Raw genomic sequence first — 20,326 nt, 5'->3', positions numbered from 1 at the left:
ACAGCCCTGTGCAGGGACAGACAGAAGCCCTGTTTTTTTCCCAAAACAATGCACTTTGTAAATTAAGAAATCAAGCAGAGGAACTTGGTGATCCAACTTTATGGAGCAAGAGGTGGGACAGGCTCCAGCAGTTCCTGTGCTGAAGGATCCAGTGGCTATTTCAGTTTCTTTGGTTCTGGTTTATGTTTCTGTTAGATTATTCTGCTTCCAGCCATCCCCTCCTTCATGGGAATGGGAGCTGTGGGGAAGGAAGGATGATTTGGAACAAGTGTAGAGAGGTTTGGCTTGGTCTGTCCTGTGAGAGGCAACGAGACAATGACATTTTCAAGTGTGATCCCATCCTCTGAACAGAATCTCATTAAATTTCTCATTATTTTTGAGCTCAGGTAGGGGTCAGTCCCTACAGAACAGCTAGACAAGAGAATGCAACCATTTCTTAATGTTCCTAAGGTACAGGAACAAGCTGGAAATTCAAAATAATTGGAACAATGCCCCTAAAGGCCCTGGCTGCCACGGGGCAGCAGACAAGGCAGGCTCTCTGCTGCAGAGGATGAATAAACGGCAGGAAGTTCTCCCGGCTGGGAAAAGGGACCCTCCAAAGGGATGTCTGGGGAAGGAGATGGAAGCAAAACCAAAGCAAACAGAGGGTGCAGATGCTGGGGAGGAGAATGTGGCTGGGGGAGAGAGGAGGTGAGAAACAATGAGCTGTCCTGATGGCAGCAGCACCATCTGCTCCTCAGGGTCTGAGTGCTGCCGCTGATATCCTGCATTCCTTTGTTCCCCGGGAGCTGCAGCCTGCAGGAATTTAAAGCCAAACACAGCCCCTGCAGTTCAGCCCCATCTTACCTTTTGTCTGAATTTCCTCGGTCTCCTCCTCCTCTTCCAGCCTCTCCTCTTGCAGCCCTTAACTCCCAGTTTTTCCTGAGCTGATGGATGACAACCCAGGAGAACTTGGAATTCTCAGAAGTTAAACAAACTGTTCTGCCGCAGCACACACAGGATGGGATGTTGGTAAAATCTCTCTTTAGCTGAAGAGGTGGGAATTCAGAGGATAAAATGATCCAATAAGTACATGCAGCTCATAGAAGAGGCAGAGGCCAGTAAATAAAAATGACATTCAGCTTAGTAACCAGAAGGTTTTAGAGCCATAAATCTGGCTGGACAATAATGATGAGTCAAGCATGCTCTTCCAGGAGGGGTGAGGGTGATGTTTGTGTGTGTTAACCTAAAGAGGAGGGACAGAGCTGGAAAACCAGGTAGGAATTTAATTTTTTTAGAAAAATATGCAATAAATGCACAGGTGAACTAAGGCAGCCTCACACTTCAAATCTGGGGCTGGGAGAAAAGGTGTTTTTACATGGCCCATCTTAAACTGCTTGTCCTTCCCTCTGAGCTTTGCACTCATGCTCCTGGGGATGGTTTTGTTTCTTAGAAAAAAGCCTGAAATGTTACAAGTCACATCTCTTTTTGTGGTCACCTTTTTCTGTGTTGCTGCAGAAAGTCAGAGATCCCATCCTTCTGTCTCAGGGGTTGTCACTGAGGGACAGAGCTGAGTGTGGTGGTTTTCTCTTGGCTGCTGGTGTGGGTTTTAATGCTGCAAACACTGCTGGGTTTTTAGTGTCTGCATTTGCTCCTTTGTGCCCTCTCTGTGTGTAACACATTCTGGGTTTGCTTTGCTGCAGTAATGGACCCAAATGCATCCTTGGGGCAGCTGGGAGCACTTAGAGCAGCCCTCAGCCCCAGCCCTTTTGTGTCTGTGCATTCTCAGGGGTCACATCCCGAGCTCCAGGCTCTCTGTGCACTGCCCTGAGCCTGCTCAGCCCTGCAGGGACAGCTGAGTCCTCCATCTTTTGGGGTCAGATCCATCAGCCCCTGTGGCTTTAACATTTGCAGGTCACTCACCAGGCATTGTTTGAATGCCCAGTGACTCCATCCCAAAGCCAGGAGCAATAAAGGGAATCCAAACTCTGCCCAGTCACCCACGGTCCAGCCCTGGCACCAGGCTGAGTGCAGCTCCAGGGGGGTTTAAATGACCCCAGGATCCCCAGGAATGCAGAATGATTTTTTTGAGTGTGGATGCAATGCTGGGGTCCCAGCCAGCCTCAAAAAAATTCCCAGTATGGAGTGTGCAAGGCAAGGAGAAGCCTGGATATTCAGGGACAGAAGGAGAGGCCTCAGCAGCAGCCAGGGAGAGGAAAGAAGAGGAGGAACTGATGCCTTGAGAAGGCTGGCCTAGAACAGAGGCTGGACAGAGCTACAGAATAAAGCAGGGATTTATTCAAAGGATCTCCTCCATGAATCCACCTTGGGCAGCACAAGAGCCCAGCCAGGGCTGCACCCAAGATGAACCAAAATGGTCCCAAAATGCACGAGCGCTCACGGGGTCTCTCCCTGGGATCAGCTCTGCTCCATGTGCAGATTGCAGTTCATTGTCCAATTCCAGCTTTAGCCCATCCAGTCCCATCCTGCTTGTTTTTCTCTCTTCAATTCACATTCTTTATGCTCTTGGGCCTGGAGTTTGTACCAGTTGTCCTTGGTGAAGCTGGAAATGTTTTGTCTGCCTACCTGTGAGGAGAACTTGCTAACACTTAATATGAAGCTCAGAGTTACACACTAAAGCAGCACAGAATCTGAAAAATATGAAAGCTAAAACTGAAGGCACCCTTTCCCCCACTGCAAAGATGTTCTAAAACATGGTGGAATGAGGCTGAGCAGTTCCAGTGCTAAACAAGGACAGGTGGCACCTCCGCCTGAAGGGATCTTTATTGGGATGGCAGCAGGAAACCTCTCTTTCTTTAACTGACACGGATATCTGGAGTCTGCTGCAGTGCAGAGCCAGCCAGGAGCTTTTTTAAAACAGGAAATCATATTTAATAATCCAGCCAGGAAAACCACTGGGAAGGGAACAGCTGGAGGTGGGCAAGTGGCTGCAGGACCAGGGGATGGTGCCACACACAACAGTGGTGCTGACAAAAAATACTCATTTTCTGTCACATCCCCATCAGGGAGAGGTCGCATTTCCCCCCCTCAAACTCTGCTGATTTAAAATAGGCATTTGGCTTCTTTTTTTCTGCAATCATGAGGTATTACTCATGGCCAGAGTGAATCTATGTTTGTACCCATCTGGGTGTAATTATGGCATTCTTATATGCATTGCACACAATGTATATATTGTGCACTGAACTGCTGCCATAGCTCTGTTGAGACTCTTGATGGTTCACTTTAAAGCTTGTTTTGTTTTGTTTTGTTTTTTTTTTTTTTTTTTTTTTCCCCAGAGGTTTTTAACTTCCCGTAAAAATCTATTCTGGGCTGGGACTCCTTGTGCCAAGTCTTAGGCCAAGACTGAAATCTCTTTTATGAAATTTTATTGTGAGCCAGCCTGGATGTTGTTCCAGAAGGGGGGTGAGGGCGTGGAGTAAAACCCATGTCCTGCATGGTGTGAGCAAACCTGACTCCTAAAGAACTGAATTTTGCATAATCACTTATAGGGGCGCAAAATGCTGCAATTCTCAGCTGGGTTTTAAGCCCTTTCCTTTAAATCCAGGGATAAATTGTACTTGTTAATCATGCCCTGAGTCTGAATATCAGGATATTTTTGGTGTCCAGGAGCTGGTGACTTTGACAGTGGCCAAGGACCCTTTGCAGTTTGGTGCAGCTGCAGCCTTGGAGCAGTAAACTGGAGGAATTTGGCTTTTGCACAGTTTATTTCAGCCTCTTTCCAGCTCCCAGAAAAAGGAAGGCCTCTAAATGAGGTGCTCTGAATTCCTGCTGAAGGGGTTCCCTGGCAGAGAATCTGGGCTGTAGAGGATGCAAATGCATTGTCTTTGTGCTTACCCACAGGTTTATTGATGCAAACACATCGCTTCCAGTAAATGTGGAGAAGATCTCCTCAGCCAGTGCCTGTGCCAGCTGTGTGCACAAGAAAAAGAGACCTAAACTGTCACAAGATACAGGCAAGAACAGGGCTTGAGTTGGTTCATAAGTCCAAAGGAAAATGTAAAATAATTTGGGTTTCTCTGCATTTGAATCTGAGCAATTTCTGTGATGGGCCTCTGGCTCCCAAAGGGCTCTGGAAAAGCTTTGATAAAAAAAGAAGCTGTGAAAGAGCAGCTGCAGTTTACCTGCAGCTTCTGCACCACTGCACAAAACCATTCCAGCATTCCTGGGTTTCTGAAAGGGCTGGGAAGGGCAGTTGGAGCAGGCATGCTCTTCTCATACAGAGGGGATGGAAGGGCCACATCCACCGGCCACATCCACCTGAAATCCAGTCTGAAATCCAGTCTGAAATCCCAGGGTAATGTTCCATTTCTGGCCATTTATTTGTTGCCTCCATACTGAACTTGTTCTACCCTCTTGCACAGCACAAAACCCCCCAGATTTAACTTCAAGAACCAGAGCCTGCCCTGCTGGAGGCACCTCCCTCCTGCTCTGCTCCACATCCAGCACAGAAGGTTTTCCACAGCATGAGCAGGGGTGCACCAAAGATTTTGGGAATGGTCCTTTGTGATTTTAATGCCTTTAGGGTTTTTTCTTTTTCCTCTTTACTTTCAAAAGGCTGAGTCACAGAAAGGAAGGAAAGGAAGGAAAGAAAGGAAATTCAGCCAGTCATGTTTCCTTTCTGGATGAATTAATGCATTCCCTCTGCAGTGCACTGAACTGTGCTTCCCTGATATCCTGTTTGCTGAGCTCCTGAGGTGAGAACCTGGGCACAACTTTCAATTTCAATGAAATACCCGTGGAAGGAGATCCTTTAAAGAGAAAGGGCCCAATTCTACCCGTGCTGCTGTTGTAATGCACAGAGTCCATCAGCCCAGGGTGATGAGAACTGGAAACATTTCCCTCTGCTCCAGCAGACCAACCCCAACTGCCTCAGCCTTCTTGCACCTGGAGCCACTGGAAGTTGCCATCATTTGGTGCAACTGCCTTGTGGAATTGTTTAGATCCCTGTTCCACTTAAAGAGATTAAATTCTCCTCTTTGTCTTTAAATCCTTTTGCTTGGAAGTGTAACCTGGACAGGTTTGTGGTGCAAATACAACACCCACCTGCACCTCAGCACAGACTCCTTTTGGTCTGGAACAAATTCCACCACCTTTGGCTCTTTGTATCCACAAACAGAGACGATGCTTGAGGCACCTGAGCACACAGGGCTGCTGTAAAAATTAATTAGATGCTGGTTTGAAGGTGCTTTGAAGATGAAAAGCAGCGCAGTGCTTTAGGTTTAATGGCTCTCTGGAGGTTCTCTCCCCTCGCTGCTGGCTGGGTTGGACTCTTCAGGTGCTGGTTCTGTTTGGTGTTTCCCTGGCTGTAGCAGCAGCACCCACCTGCCAGGAACATTTTAGGGGATGTTTTCCTCCCAAATGGCACAGCCAGGTGTTTTGGAGCACCCACCTCCTGTGCTTTGTGCAGACCCCTCACATTTTTTTGCTATGAATTGTCCTGGGGGGTTGTGGCTGTGAACCTCTTCAGGAGGAGCTGTTGGGCTAAAATACCCTGAACTCTGAGGAGTTACAAACGTTACAAGCAGAGCATCAAATCACAGATTCATAGAGTGGTTTGGGTTCGATGTTGCCTTTCTCCAATCTGGAAATGAAACTTGATTAATAATTTTTGTAAGGAGGTAACAAAAGAGCAGATCTCTAATGACAGCCTTCAGGAGCAATTATGGAAAGCTGTCCACAAAGCCCACCCCTACAGGGATGAGTACACATTTCTAGGTTTTGGGAAATTAGCATGATTGTTAAAAAGCACCAATGAGGAGGACAAGGGGTGATGCAATTCCCCCCACGTCAGGCCACTTCTCTAGAGCCTCCTTAGATCTTCTGGATCTCCAAGAGTTGTTCTTAGCCTTGGTTCCCAAGAACCAAGACAGCACTGGGGCCTTGTGCCCCCTGGAGCTTGGAGCTCTGGAATTTATGTTCTCTTTCTGCCTCAGGAAAGGCCATGGAAAAGTACTGAAAACAAGCCACTAATACAATAGGCTACAGAGCTACAAATATATGTGTGAAAAATACAGAGAATATATATAAAAAAAAAAAAAAAAAGGCAAAAGCCAAACCAACATCAGGAGGGAACTCTGGAGACCCTCTCGTTCCAACTTCCACTAGTCCAGGAAGAAGTAGAACATGAATATGAGCAGTTAAACTTTTGAAGTATAAACAGAGACCACAACAAAGTGACCAGAAGAATTCAGCCCCAGACAGGCTTTTATTGTGTTTAATGCTTGGGGGATGAAGATAAAAAATTTTGAGGGGTTTTTTTATTGAAGTTGTAGTTATGTTATTGTATTTACTCAGTATTCTGTTGGCAGTTATTTAATTAGAGTCCTTTGAGCTAATACTCTTGGATCTGAAAAACAGAAAAGCTAAACCTGAGGCATCACAGTGGGGCTTGGGCCTTATGAGGGCCCTGGGACCAGGCTGGGGTTTCAATCCTGGATATTCCCAGCCATTGCTGTGGGTGAAGGAGGGGATGCAAATGCTTCTGCATGGCTGAGACCTTCTCGTGCAAACAGTGCTTTTCACTTAATCCTGTGCTGTGAGATCCTTTTCTTCTTTTCAGATGAGGACACTGTGTCCTCATCTCCATTTTCCAAGATAAAAATGTGGAGTCCATGCTGTGCTTTCAGAGCTTGGTCACTGCTGTGCTGATCCTCGTGCACAAACCAACCCCAACAAGGAATTCCCAAGCCCTGCAGGGATCTGAGCAGTGAATCTGTGCTGGAGCAGGAGCTGCTGGGTGTTTTCCTGAGCATGGATGAGAAGGATTCAGGATTCCTGCTCAGCTCAGCCTCTCCCAGCAGCTCACAGGAGGCACTTAGAACATCAGAGCACGTGGGGTTGTGCTCAGACTGTGCTCCCAGTGATGGGAACAGGATGATGAGCAAACAGCTCTGTGGGGTTGATCACATCCCAAAGGCAGCAAAACGGACTCAGACCCATCCAGAAGTGACAGGGATTCCAGAGGGGGAATAACTCTGTGGGAAGCATCACAGGAACCAGCACCCCTCTGTAAATGGCAGGAATTCAGTGTTGGTATTCAGGGCAGTATTTTCAATGCTTCAATTACATTTTGGGGAATGGAATAAAATCCTGCTGACCTTGTGGATGCAGGCAGGAGCTGGGAGGAGTGGATGGAGTGAGGCAGCTCCTGCCCAGCCTGAAACCTCCCAGCACATATTTCCAGCCCCTTTCCTCTGCTCCCCACCAAGGCTGTGCTGGGAGGTGGAAGGGGGGTCTCCCTGGGGGCTGCAGAAGGGAGGGGGTATCCCTGGAAGGGGGGTTCTTCCAGAAGATGTGGTCCTCAGGAGGAGAGAATCCTTGGAGGGAGGTCACTTGGAGGAGGGGGTTACGTGGAGGATGGGGGTCCCTGGGAGGGGGATCTCTCAGAGAATGGAATCCCCAGGAAGAGGGGGCTCTTCAAGAGAGGTGGTCACACAGAAAATGGGATCCCCAGGAGGAGAGAATCCTTGGAACAGAGGTCACTTGGAGGAAGGGGTCACCCAAGGGATGGGGTAGGGGTCCTCAGGAGACGTAATCACTGGAGAATGGGGTCCCCATGAGGAGAGAATCCTTGGAAGAGGGGATCCCTTGGAGGAGGGGTTACCTGCAGGATGAGGCCCTGGAGAAGTGTCCCTGCGAGGGAAGGGGTCCCGAGCCCTCGGGAGGGAAGGAAAGGGGATCTCTGGATCGGGGATGTCCCGGGAGGGGAGGAAGGTCAGCAGCAGGGAGGGGCCGGCACTGCGGACTGGCCCGGGGGCGGGCGGGCGGCGGTACCGGGTGGACCGAGGGGTACCGGGGATACTGGGGAATACCGGAGGGTACCGGGGGGTACCGGCAGGGTTCGGTGGGTACCGGCAGGTACCGGGGGGTACCGGCAGGGTTCGTGGGTACCGGGGCTCTCCGGCACCGCTGCCGAGGGGCGGTCCCGGGCCGGGGGGCGGTGGCAGCAGCCGGGCCCGGCCCCTCCGGCTCGGGTGGGACGGGAAGGGGAAGGAGCGGAGAGGAAGAGGAGGAGTTGGGCTGCACCTGGTGCGCGTCATTACTCGCGGGTGCCGATGGCTGGGGCAGCCGAGCCGGCGGGGCTGCGCGCAGAACGGTGAGAAAACCGCATTTCCAGGGCTTTAGAGCGGGGGAAAAGGGAGATGTGGAAAGCAGGAGTGTCCTCCCTCTGAGACACGCGGGGTACCCGCGGCTGGGGCGCGGTGGGGATGCAGGAGAATGCTGGGGATGCTCAGGGATGCAGGGGGATGCTCAGGGGTGCTGGAGATGCTCAGGGATGCAGGAGGATGCTCAGGGATGCGGGAGGATGCTCGGGGTGCTGGAGATGCTCAGAGGATGCTCAGGGATGCCGGGGATGCTCGGAGGATGCTCAGGAATGCAGGAAGGATGCTCGGGGGTGCTGAGGGGTGCTGGGGATGCTCAGGGATGCAGGAGGATGCTCGGGGATATTAAGGGATGCTGGAGATGTTCAGAGGATGCTGCGGGATTCTCGGTGATGCTCAGGGATGCTTAGGGTTGCTGGGGATGTTCAGAGAGTGCTCAGGGATGCAGGAGGATGCTGAGGATGCTGCGGGAGCCGTGCGAGGACAGCCCGACCCGGCTCTGCTCCGTGTCATTCCTTGTCCCCGCAGGGGAACAGGGATGAGTCTGGAAGGAAGGGATTTGCAGCCCTGAGCAGGGCAGGGGTTCCCCTTAGGGGCTGATACAGAAGAAAATTCAGATCAGGGAGAAAATTCAGAAAAGGGAGAAAATTCAGCCCATTTTTAAAATTGCCACATAAAGCATTTATGTTATTACCCGTTGTTACAGTCACAATTTTAATAATGTAAAGAGCACAGCAGAGTTTTGCTGAAGGACCACCTCGGCTGCTGTTTTCTAGCAGCAAGATCAATAATCTCATTTTCTTGCCTTTCCGCGGGGTTGCTCACTGATGAGTTGGTTTTGCCTCGAGCCACAGCTCATTTATCTGTGGCTGACACCCCTCTTATTTGGTTTTCTTTGGGTTTTTGGGTTTTTTGGGTTTTTTTTTGGCTTGAGAGACAAGGCAAACGTGCTGTGCAGCACTAAGTCACCATGTGACCTTTAAAGTCGGTTGTCAGGTTGGTGCCTGGGGAAGGGAGGGGAGGCTTCCCGAGGATCAGCTGAGCATTTTTTAAGAAGCACTGGCATCTCCGATGGGGAATTAAAGCCCAAACCCAGCCATTCCCTTGAGATGGCTTTGACTGAGATGGCCACGAGCGTTCCTGTGTCACCCGCTTCCCACAGCAGCACAAAACGCAAGGCAGTGCCTGAACTGAGCAGGATTCTCACAGGCTGACACTATCTTCATTTTGTCTGCCATTAATCAACTAAAATGCCTTGGCAGCTTTTTCTGCTCGGCCTCTGTGTTCCTTTCTTTCATCTGGAGTTTCAAAGAGGATTGTGGTTGGGTTTTTTTCTCCCCCAAATATAATTTTTCACCCTTCAAGTGATGTTTCTTCAGTGTCCTTCATCGTTCTGTAGCCTACATGGAGGTGGCAGGTGTAATATGAAAAATTAATTAACATTCTTCAAATGACCCTTCCTCCAACCTGGCTGACGTAAATGAAAGCATGGCAGAGTTCCAATGGAGATGTGGGAGTATTTTGGGTTTTAGAAGTGGATAGAAAATAATTAGAGAAAAACAGTAACTGGCACTGATGATTGAATCTTGTTAAGTCATCTTTGCCACTTTGGGGATTTAATTAGAATATTATTTATAATTATTAATAATAATAATGTTATAATTAATATAATAATAATAATTTAATTAAAGTATTGTGGCTGAGGGAAGGGGTTGCTGGGTTAGACCCTTGTGTTGAGGAGAGACCTTGATGGAGTTTTATTCCTGCGAGTGCTCTTGGAATGTGCAAACAGTGGCACTTGCAGGGCATGCTGTGAGCACAGGGAGAAGCACAATGATTTTCATGACCTGTAAGCAAGAACTGCTGCTTTTGATTATTTTTCAAACACTCTGCTGTCACTAGGAAAGGCTTTTTGCCTGAAAATATCCAGAGGAGTTGTGCTCATTTTTCCTGCAGGGCTTGGTTACTATCCTAGCTTGGTGTTGAAGCGCTTTGTAGTTGGATTTTTTTTTTTTAAAGCGTATTTTTATATTTTTAATTTTTGAAGTAGTCTCAGTGTGAGGGCAGCACTCCAGGCTGGAGGTGGGATTCCTTCCCAGAAATTCTCTTGTAATGATTGTATCCTACATCCCTTGTGGGGTCACTGCTCTGTGGAGGACCCCAGAGCCAGCCTGGGAGTGGGAATTTGGTTCCTTTTAGCCCCTTTTTTCCTCCTCTCACCCCTCCCATGCTCAGACAGGCTCTGTGTATAAAATATTTGTGTATTTATAGTGGTGTTGATATCTGAAGAACTTCCTGTGTCCCGTTCCTCAGGTGATGTCTGTGCTCCAAAAAAAGATTTCCCCATTAAAATCCAGCCGGGGAAGGAAGTTTGAGCCATGTGGTGTCTGACAGATAACTGGGAACCCAGACCTCTGCACAGGCACCAGCAGCATCAGCCTCCTTCTGGAAGGAGTGCTGGGAGCTGGAAAGCTGGAATATGGATAAATTCCACATTCTCCACTGTGTTTTGGCTGAAGGGTTGAGGAATTACTCAGTTTCTTGTTGGAGTTCTGGATGCTGAGAATTTAAGACTTTGTGTGCTGCCAGGCACTGACCCCCAAGAGAACACTGCATTGACCTGAGGCCCTGGAGAAGCTTCCAAAATGGAATGATGGAACGGATATTGTGGGTGTGGAGTTTGAATAGAAATGTGTGATATCACAGAGTGGAAAACTCAGAGTTTAAAGGTTTAGAATATAGTAATAGATATAAAGCAAGATGGAGGTTTTACGGTGTAAGCTGGTCCTTCTTCTTGTCCTTCTTCTTCCCCTTCTTCTCCATGGGTTTGGATGGTTTTGTGTAATTGGATAAAAATCCACATTGCAGGGCACGGGTGGTTGGTTGTTGGGTTAAAACTGAAAATAATTTAGGTGTCATTTCTTAATTGGACAGTTTATCCTTAAAAGGCCTTGTAGAGAAAGACAGTTATAGCCATTTTGTGTCTTGTTAGTGAAATACTGAACTTGCCCCTTGTGAGACTGTAATATAGATAAGAAATAATAAACATCTGAGTCTGAACACAAAATACCTTTTGAGAGCTTCAGTCCTGACCTTGACAGAGGCAGAAGAGGAGCCAAAACCCAGCAGTTTCTCACTGCTGTTGCTGGAGGTGGGCTTGGGGACACCTGTCTCCTCTGAGCTCCTGGTCTTGTCTCTGTCCCAGTGTTCCCAGCTGAGGAAGAGGGAGATGGAGACTGAGCCCTGACTGCCAACCCCAGGCAGCAAAAAGGGTGGCAAAACCCAGGAGAGAGGAACCTTTGCAGCCCCCCAGCCCTCCATCCCTCCCCAGGTACGTGCAGGCATTGCCTGGAAGAACATTTCCCATTTAATTCCATTTGTTATTTTCATTTCTTTTTCCTCTCCCAAGGCCACATGCAGCACTGCTGGCTGGGGTGATGAAGAGGTTAAAAAGGGCTGAAGGAGGAATGAGTGGTGCTGGCTGTGCTCCAGCAGGGAAGGGGGTTACTCACACCCAATTGCACAGCTCGCCCCGGGGCAGCTGGCTGCTCTCCCTGCTCTGCCTGCCTCTGCTCCTGCCAGCGGCCTGGAATTGTGCTCCACAGGCGTGGTTGGGACTGGGATCCACGGGGGGAAAATGGAAATAAACCTGGCTTAAGTTAGGGCTAGTGAGTGGGCTAGAGCTGCCCTGGGGTGGAAGGTGGCTCCAAGGCATCTTGGGGCATCTTCAGCCCAAATTCCCAGATGGATTCCTAATTTCTCTCATTCCCAGTTGCTGTCATTCCCAGTTTCTCTCATTCCCAATTCCCAGTTTCTCTCATTCCCAGTTGCCAGTGTCTCTCATTCCTAATTGCCAGTTTCTCTCATTCCCAATTTCTCTCATTCCAATTCCCAGTTTCTCTCATTCCCAATTGTCAGTCTCTATCATCCCTCATCTCTCTCATTCCCAATCTCTCCCATTCCCAATTCCCAGTTTCTCCCATTACCAATTGCTCTCATTCCTAGTTTCTCTCATTCCCAGTTTCTCTCTTTCCCAATCTCTCCCATTCCCAGTTCCCAGTTTCTCCCATTCCCAGTTTCTCCCATTCCCAATTCCCTGTCTCTCCCGTTCCCTGTCTCTCCCATTCCCAGTTTCTCCCATTCCCAATTTCTCCCAGTCTCTCCCATTCCCAGTTTCTCTGTGACATGGATCAGAAAACACTAAAACACGAAGAACTAAAAGCGAAACCTTTCTGTGACAATCCCAAAACAAAACGCGCTGAGCGCTGCAACTGCCCGGCCTCAGCTTGGCAAATTATTTTGTCATTTAATAAAAAATCTGTATTTATTTTCTTCTTCAAGCAGCCCTGAAAATGGCCCCAGGTGCTCCGAGAGAGGCAGGGGTGTGGAGGCAAACCCGAGCTCTGCTCTTCAAGAATTGTCTGATCAAGTGCAGGACCAAGAAAAGCAGCGTCCAGGTGAGGGCCCGGGGCCGCCCGCACCTGGGCTGACAGCGCCCAAAGCTCAGCAAAGAGCTGAGCTTGAAATGAAAAGAAATAAAGAAATAAAGCCCACGAGGCTTTATGGTCTGCTCTCAGTTTTGGGGTGAAGTAGGCTTTTATACAAGGAGTTTGGTGATGCTTTGTTTAAAAAATACTCGAATGTGTAAGCCTTTGGATAAAACCCCTGAATATGAAATTATATCTATTTATAAATATATATATATTATATATTCACTGCTTGGGACTTAAATAACTCCCAAATCACAGCAAAACTCAGTTTTATTTTAAACTTCATGAGGCTTTATGGTCTGCTCTGAATTTTGGGGTGAAATAGGCTTTAAGAGAAGGAGTTTTATGATGCTTTGTTTAAAAAATATTCTAATGTTTAAGGCTTTAGATAAAAACTCTGAATATTAAATTATATCTATTTATAAATACATATATTATATATTCACCACTTGGGACTTAAATAACTCCAAAACTGCAGCAAAAAAGTTTTAAACTTCATGAGGCTTTATGGTCCGCTCTGAATTTTGGGGTGAAATAGGCTTTTTTAGGAGTTTTGTCAGCCTTTGTTAAAAAAATATTCTAATGTGTAAGGCTTTATCTAGATAAAAACTCTGAATATTAAATTATACATATAAAAATATAATATTTATAATTATGCATATTGTATGGCATAGTAATTGTATATAATAACATATTGTAATTATATATTATATTAATATATATGCATATATATGTTATTATGTAATATATAGTACATAATAAATAAAATTATCTAATAAATATACCATTGCATTACAATTAAATATACAATAAAAGAAATAATTTACTATTTCATAGATACAATTATTTATTTAATAAATATGCAATTACATATTATAAATATAATATTTATAATTTTATATATTTATAAATATATCATTATACTATATATTATGTAATAATATTGTATTATTATATAATATTTGTATTTTATTAATTATATAGAAATATATTTTTATATTTATAAATATATCTATTAAAAAGAGTATATTGATGAATATATTAGTAAATTATATCAGCTAGTGTATACTATATATCAGTCATTAATATTCTAATTATGTTTAAATACTATATCAATTAATGCATTAGTAAATTATATTAGTATAGTCTTTAATATTATATATATGCTGTAGTGCATATTAGACATATTAATCATATCAAATATATATATTTAAATACATATTATATAATACATCTAAAATGTAATATATGGATTTTATATATTTAAAATGTATATATAATATGTTTTAAAATATATAAATATATATATTTATTATATATATTTTTAAATATACTTGAATATTTCCAGCTCAGTGCCCTTTAAAAGCTTCCACAGCTGTTGCCACGCTGAGAAGTGAGCTCAGCTCTCCCCAAAAGATTTATTTCTCTTTTTAAAAAAATATTTATTTCTCTCTTTTTAAAAGATTTCTTTCTCTTTTCTCCTGGGTGTGGCGGATTTGATGATTTCAGATGAATTTTGAGGAAGAGGAGACCTTGCAGAGCTTGGCTGGGCTCCTTCAGTGGCTCCCAGCTTTTGTTTTGAGCAGGAAATATTCGGAGGTTTTTTGAAATATTCCATTTTTTTGGCACAGAAGGTGCTTTTCTCACTATTTTTCCTGTTCTGCTGATTCCAATGAGTACATAATGAGTTTTTTGAACTTTTGAAGCATTGAATTTTGACATATTCCATATTTTTTTAGTGCAGAAGGTGTTTTCCCAAAGTTTCTCCTGTTCTGGCTGATCCTGATGAGAATATAATGATTTTTTTTGACCCTTTGAGATACCTAATTTTAAAATATTCCATTTTTTTGGTGCAGAAGGTGCTTTTCCCTCTGTTTCTCCATTTCTGGCTGATCCTGATGAGTATATAGTGATTTTTTTGACCCTTTGAGATACTGAGTTTTAAAATATTTCATTTTTTTCCATCCAGGAGATTCTTTCCCTGTGGTTTCTCTTCTTCTGGCTGATCCTAATGAGTTTATAATGAATTTTTTTGACCCTTTGAGATACGGAATTATAAACTATTCCATTTTTTTTGGTACAGGAGTTGCTTTTCCCCCTGTTTTTCCTCTTTTGGCTGATCCTGATGAGCATGATGCACCCTCACAGGAAATATGATGACTTTTTTTTTAATATTCCAATTTTTTGGTGCAGGAAGTGCTTTTCCCTCTGTTTTCCCATTCCTGGCTGATCCTCATGAGTACATAAAGAGCTTTTTTGACCCTTTCAGATACTTAATTTTGAAATAGTTCCATATTTTTTTGTCCAAGAGCTGCCTTCCCTGTGGTTTCTCTTGTTCTGGCTGATCCTGATGAGCATGATGCACCCTCACAGGAAATATGAATAATCTTTTTGAAATATTCCAATTTTTGGTGCAAGAAATGCTTTTTCCTATGTTTTTCCATTCTGGCTGATGCTGATGAGTATATAATGAGTATTTCTGAACCTTTGAAACAATGAGTTTTGAAATATTCTATTTTTTTGATGCACAAGGTGCTTTTCCCACTGTTTTTTCCACTGTGGCTGATCCTAATGAGCATACAATGAATTTTTTTGACCCTTTGATATAAGGAATTAGAAAATATTCTTTTTTTTTGATGCAGGAGCTGCTTTTCCCTATGTTTTTCCTTTTCTGGCTGACCCTGATGAGTACATAATGAGCTTTTGTCAATATTTGAAATAGCAAATTTTAAAATATTCCATTTTTTTTTTGGTACAGGAGGTGCTTTTCCCCCGTTTTTCCATTTCTGGCTGATCCTGATGAGTATGTAATGAGGTTTTTTGACCCTTTTAGATACTGAATTATAAAATATTCCTTTTTTTTCATCCAGGAGGTGTTTTTCCCACTATTTCTCCTGTTCTGTTGATCCTGATAATTATGTGATTAATTTTTTTGACCCTTTGAAATACCAAATTTTAAAATATTCCCTTTTTTTGCACAGGAGGTGCTTTTCCCCCTGTTTTTCCATTTCTGGCTGATCCTGATGAGTATATAATGAGGTTTTTTGACCCTTTCATATACTGAATTTTGAGATATTTAATTTTTTTCCATCCAGGAGATGCTTTCCCTGTGGTTTCCCCTATTCTGGCTGATCCTGATGAGCACATAATGAATTTTTTTGACCCTCTGAAATACCAAATTATAAAATATTCCATTTTTTTTTTTGTACAGGAAGTGCTTTTCCCTCTGTTTTTCCTCTTCTGGCTGATCCTGATGAGCATGATGCACCCTCACAGGAAATATGACGAGGTGCCCAACATGGACCTGGGCCCCCTGGACCCCTCGGTGCTGCTGAATTTTGTCATCGGCTACACCCCCCCCACGGCCCTGGCTCGGGAAATCATGAAGAAAGTGGCTTTTGACAACTTTGAGGATGGTATTGAGACCTTAAATCTTCCTTTTCCCCCCTCTTATCTCCTGCTGGAACTTGTTTTTGAAGGGGGAGGTCGCTGGTGCTGTTAATAGGAAAAATCCTTTATATTTCAGAGGAGGGACTGTGGAGCTGTTGTGGATTTTTGTTTATTTTAAGGGTTTTATTGTTGGTTTTGGTTTATTTTTCTGGTTTGATGCGTGTTTTTGGATGGGTTTACGGTTTTTTTCTTAGTAATAGGGTTTTTTGGTTGGGGTGGGTTTTGCTGGTTTTTGTGTTGACTTTTTTGTTTGGGGTTTTTTTTCTGTTTTAGGCAGTTTTTTGGTTGTTTTAGGGGTTTTTTTGCTGGTCATAGGTTTTTTTTGCTGGTTTGGTGACTTTTTGCTGATTTGGGGGGGTGGCGTTTTTTGTCGGTTTTAAGATTTTTTTTTTGCTGGTTTTAGGGGTTTTTTGCTGGTTTTGGGCCCCCCAGAGCCCTGGCTTGGGAAATCATGAAGAAAGTGGCTTTTGACAACTTTGGGGATGGTATTCTGACCTGAAATCTTTGTTTTTCCCCTCCTGTCTCATGCTGTGACTTGTGTTTGAAGGGCGAGCTCGGTGGTGCTGTTAATAGGAAAAATCTGAATTTGTCAGAGGAGGGAATGCGAAGGAGTTTGGGTTTTTTTGCTGGTTTACATTTTTTTTGTTGGTTTTAGGTTTTATTGTTGCTTTTGGGGTTTTCATGTTGGTTTGGGCATAGTTTGTTGGTCTTAGAATTTTTTTTGCTGGGGTTAGGTATTTTTTTCTTGCTGGTTCTAGAGACTCTTGCTGGTTTTAAGGGGTTTTTTTGTTGGTTTTGGTGGTTTTTTTGTTGGTTTTGGGTCTTTTTGCTGGCTTTGGGGTTTTTCTTTTGCTGGTTTAGGGGGCTTTACGTTGGCTTTATAGAGGTTTTTTTTTGTTGGTTTTCCATTTTTTCTTGGTTTTAGGGTTTTTTTATTAGTTTTTGGGGGGTTTTAGCTGTTCGGGGGTTTTTTTGGGCTGTTTTTTTGGTTCTTTTTTTTGGTTTTGTGAGGTTTTTTGTTGCATTTCGGGGGTTATTTTGTTGGGTTTGGGGATTTTTTTTTCTGGTTTTGGGTTTTTTTCCTGGCAAAATATTCTGGTGCTGCCATTTCAAAGTGATTCCCATTCCTGAGGCAGCCACAAGAAAAAAAATCAGCTCTGGGGCTGATTGGTGCCTCCCCTGTGACATCCTGGGGTAACCTCAGGGGAAATTTTGGTTATTTTCCATTCTGGTGTCATGATCAAAACAATCTTTTTAATTTATTTCAATCCCTGATTCTCCTTAACACTTATTCTTTTGAAAAACTAAAACTCAACTTTTTCTTTTGAAAGCAATATTCCTTTTTTTTCTTTTCCTGTTTTCATTTTTTAATGTTTATTTTGGTTTTGTTTTTTTCCCCTGTTTGAGTTTTTCTCCCCTCTTTCGTTTTTCCTGGATTTTTCTTCTTATTTTGTTTTCTGCATATTTGTTTGGTTTTTCCCATTTATTGGGGATTTTTTTCCCATTTGTTTGGGTTTTATCCTTGTTTGTTTTTCCTGCTTCTGTTTATTTTTTTCTTTGTTTCAGATTTTTTTCCCATTTGTTTGGGTTTTTCCTCATTTGTTTGGGTTTCTTTTTCATTTGTTTGGGCTTTTTCTCATTTATTTGATTTTTTTTCCACTTGTATGTTTTTCTTCTCATTTGTTTGGGGTTTTCCCCTTTGTTTGGGTGTTTCCCTTTTGGTTTTTTTTTTTCCCATTTGTATGGGTTTTTCCTGTTTTTTTCTCTTTTTTTTCATTTTTTTTTCCCCAACACTTTCTTGCACACCTCACCCACAACAAAAACTTACTTCTCCCAACCTGCTCTGTTTCTTTTTTTAGTTTGGGATCTCTGATTCTTTTCTTTAAGCTTTTCATCCTTCACAATTACTTTGGACCCACGTCCCAGCCCCACATCTGCATCTTCCTCAGCTCCTCTTTCTCTTCCCATCCCCTGCTGAAATCAGTGACAAAAACCCCACAGTTTGGTGGATTTCTCCATCTTCCCCCCCATCCGCCTTTCCTGGGAAATCCTGGGGATAAACTGGGGCAGCCAGCAGAGGACTGGGACCTGGAAACTGTGGGAGCAGCAAAAAATGGGGGGAAAAAGGGAAAACTTCCAGGATAAATTTGGATTATTCACCCTGCAGTGCTGAGCTGAACTCCTGCAATGGCTGTTCAGGGGAATATTTCCCTCCCTGAGGCAAAAATGAATATTTATATCAAAGAATCATGGAATGGTTTGGGTGGGAAGGGGCTCCCAACCCCAAGAAGTCGTTAATGATTTTTATGTGTATTTTTAAATTTCTTTAAAGTGTTGCATGTTTTTATTCCAGGCTGTGGCAGGGAATAAATAAAAAATAAATAATTTATATTATATTAGACTCTATTATATATTTGATATTTAATAAATTCACTATAACTTTATATTTGCATTTATAGTTATAGTATATTTATATTTTAACTATATTATATTTTTATATTTTATATTTATATTATAAATTTATATATTATATTATATAATGATATTATACTTTATTCCATTATACTCTACTATATATTTAATATTCAACATATTTACTATAATTTTATATTTGTTTTTATATATGTATTTATATTTATAGTGTATTTAGATTTTTACTATATTTTATATTTATATTATAATTTTATATTTTATATAATATGATATTATATTCTATTATATTATACTCTATTCTATTATACTCTATTATACCATTAATATTTAATATATTTACTATAATTTTATATTTGCATTTATATTTTCATTTATATTTACAGTGGATTTATATTTTTACTATATTATATTTATATTTTATATTTACATTATAATTTATATATTATATTATACTATACACTAGTCTGTTATACTCTGTTATGTATTTAATATTTATTGTATTTACTGTAAGTTTGTATTTGTATTGATATTTATAGTATATTTATATTTTTATATTTTATATTATAATTTGTATTGTTTTTTGTGGTTTTTTTTTTTTGCATTTGTATTTGAATCCTCCCAGGGCTCATCACTGAGGAGTATCTGAGTGAGGAGGAGCTGGAAGAGGCGAGTTTTTTCAAACCCTCCAACTTTGTGGGAGTGGTGTTCAAGGACTCCATGTCCTACCAGCTGAGGTTCCGCGACTCCATCGCCATGTCCTCCATCTACACGGAGTCCAGAGGTAAACCTGCGGGGCAATGAGCTGCAAAGTCTTCCCAGATTTTCATTTTTGGGGATTTTTTGGCTTGGTGTAGCGTATATTGGTTTGTGGGGTTTGTTGGTGCTGTTCTCCAGGAGCGGGGCAGCTGTAACTCAATTTTTTGAGATTTTAACATGGAATTGTGGCATGGAAGGGCTTCTGAAGATGATTATTCCCTATTTAATAATAAATCCAGATAGTAATAGTAATTACTATTACTATACTAATAATAGTAATTACTACCTAGAGGTAAATCTGCAGTGGAACAAGCTGGAAAATCATCCCATATTTTCCTTTTTTGGCTTTTTTCTGGCCTGGTGTTGTGTTTGTGGGGGTTGTTGTTGCTGTTATCAGGGAGTGGAGCAGCTGTAACTCTATTTTTTGGGATTTTAACATGGAATGGCCTGCCTTGGAAGAGCTCCTGAAGATGATGATTTCCTATTTAAGAGCAAATCAAGATATCAATAGGAATCCAGAGATGAACCTGCAGGGGAATAAGCTGCAGAGTCATCCCAGATTTTCATTTTTGGGTTTTTTTTGGCTTGGTGTAGCGTATATTGGTTTGTGGGGTTTGTTGGTGCTGTTCTCCAGGAGCGGGGCAGCTGTAACTCAATTTTTTGAGATTTTAACATGGAATTGTGGCATGGAAGGGCTCCTGAAGATGATTATTCCCTATTTAATAGTGAATCCAGATAGTAATAATAATCCAGAGGTAAACCTGCAGGGGAATGAGCTGGAAAATCATCCCATATTTTCTGTTTTTGAGGGGGGGTTATCTTGGTGTGGCATGTATTGTTTTGTGGGGGTTGTTGGTGCTGTTACCAGGGAGTGAGGCAGCTGTAACTTTATTTTTTGGGATTTTAACCTGGAATTGTGGCACGGAAGGGCTCCTGAAGATGATTGTTCCCTGTTTTCCCTGCAGCCACGTGCTCCAGCCTGCGGGAGAGCTGCGAGTCAGTGACCTACTGGAGCTCGGGCTTCACAGCCCTGCAGGCGTGCATCGATGCTGCCATCATCCAGGTGAGAAACCCCCAAAACCCCCCAAAATCCCA

General features: G+C 43.1%; 1 protein-coding gene across 5 annotated transcripts in view; it reads left to right on the top strand.

Annotated features, from left to right (window-relative positions):
* The first annotated feature begins 7,993 nt into the window (after positions 1–7,993).
* ABCA5 (ATP binding cassette subfamily A member 5) overlaps positions 7,994–20,326 on the top strand; it is a 41,893-nt gene continuing 29,560 nt past the window's right edge. For 2 of the 5 annotated variants that reach the window (XR_005953013.1, XM_041409133.1), the window contains exons 1-6: positions 7,994–8,095; positions 11,308–11,433; positions 12,447–12,559; positions 15,804–16,008; positions 19,098–19,256; positions 20,197–20,294. Coding sequence is in view for 4 of the 5 variants with exons in the window: in XM_041409133.1 (XP_041265067.1) it covers positions 12,455–12,559; positions 15,804–16,008; positions 19,098–19,256; positions 20,197–20,294 (567 nt within the window). In the remaining variant the exon portion in view is untranslated. Of the gene's footprint in view, positions 8,096–11,307; positions 11,434–12,443; positions 12,560–15,803; positions 16,009–19,097; positions 19,257–20,196; positions 20,295–20,326 lie in introns of all 5 variants that reach the window. The other 3 variants (XM_041409134.1, XM_041409135.1, XM_041409136.1) reach the window with 3 other exon arrangements.

The sequence above is a fragment of the Onychostruthus taczanowskii genome, unplaced genomic scaffold (genome assembly GCF_017590055.1).
Source record: "Onychostruthus taczanowskii isolate IOZ18803 unplaced genomic scaffold, ASM1759005v1 scaffold30, whole genome shotgun sequence".
NCBI classification, from domain to species: domain Eukaryota; kingdom Metazoa; phylum Chordata; class Aves; order Passeriformes; family Passeridae; genus Onychostruthus; species Onychostruthus taczanowskii.
Note: the sequence above shows the minus strand (reverse complement) of the source record. Positions and strands in the feature narration are given on the sequence as shown.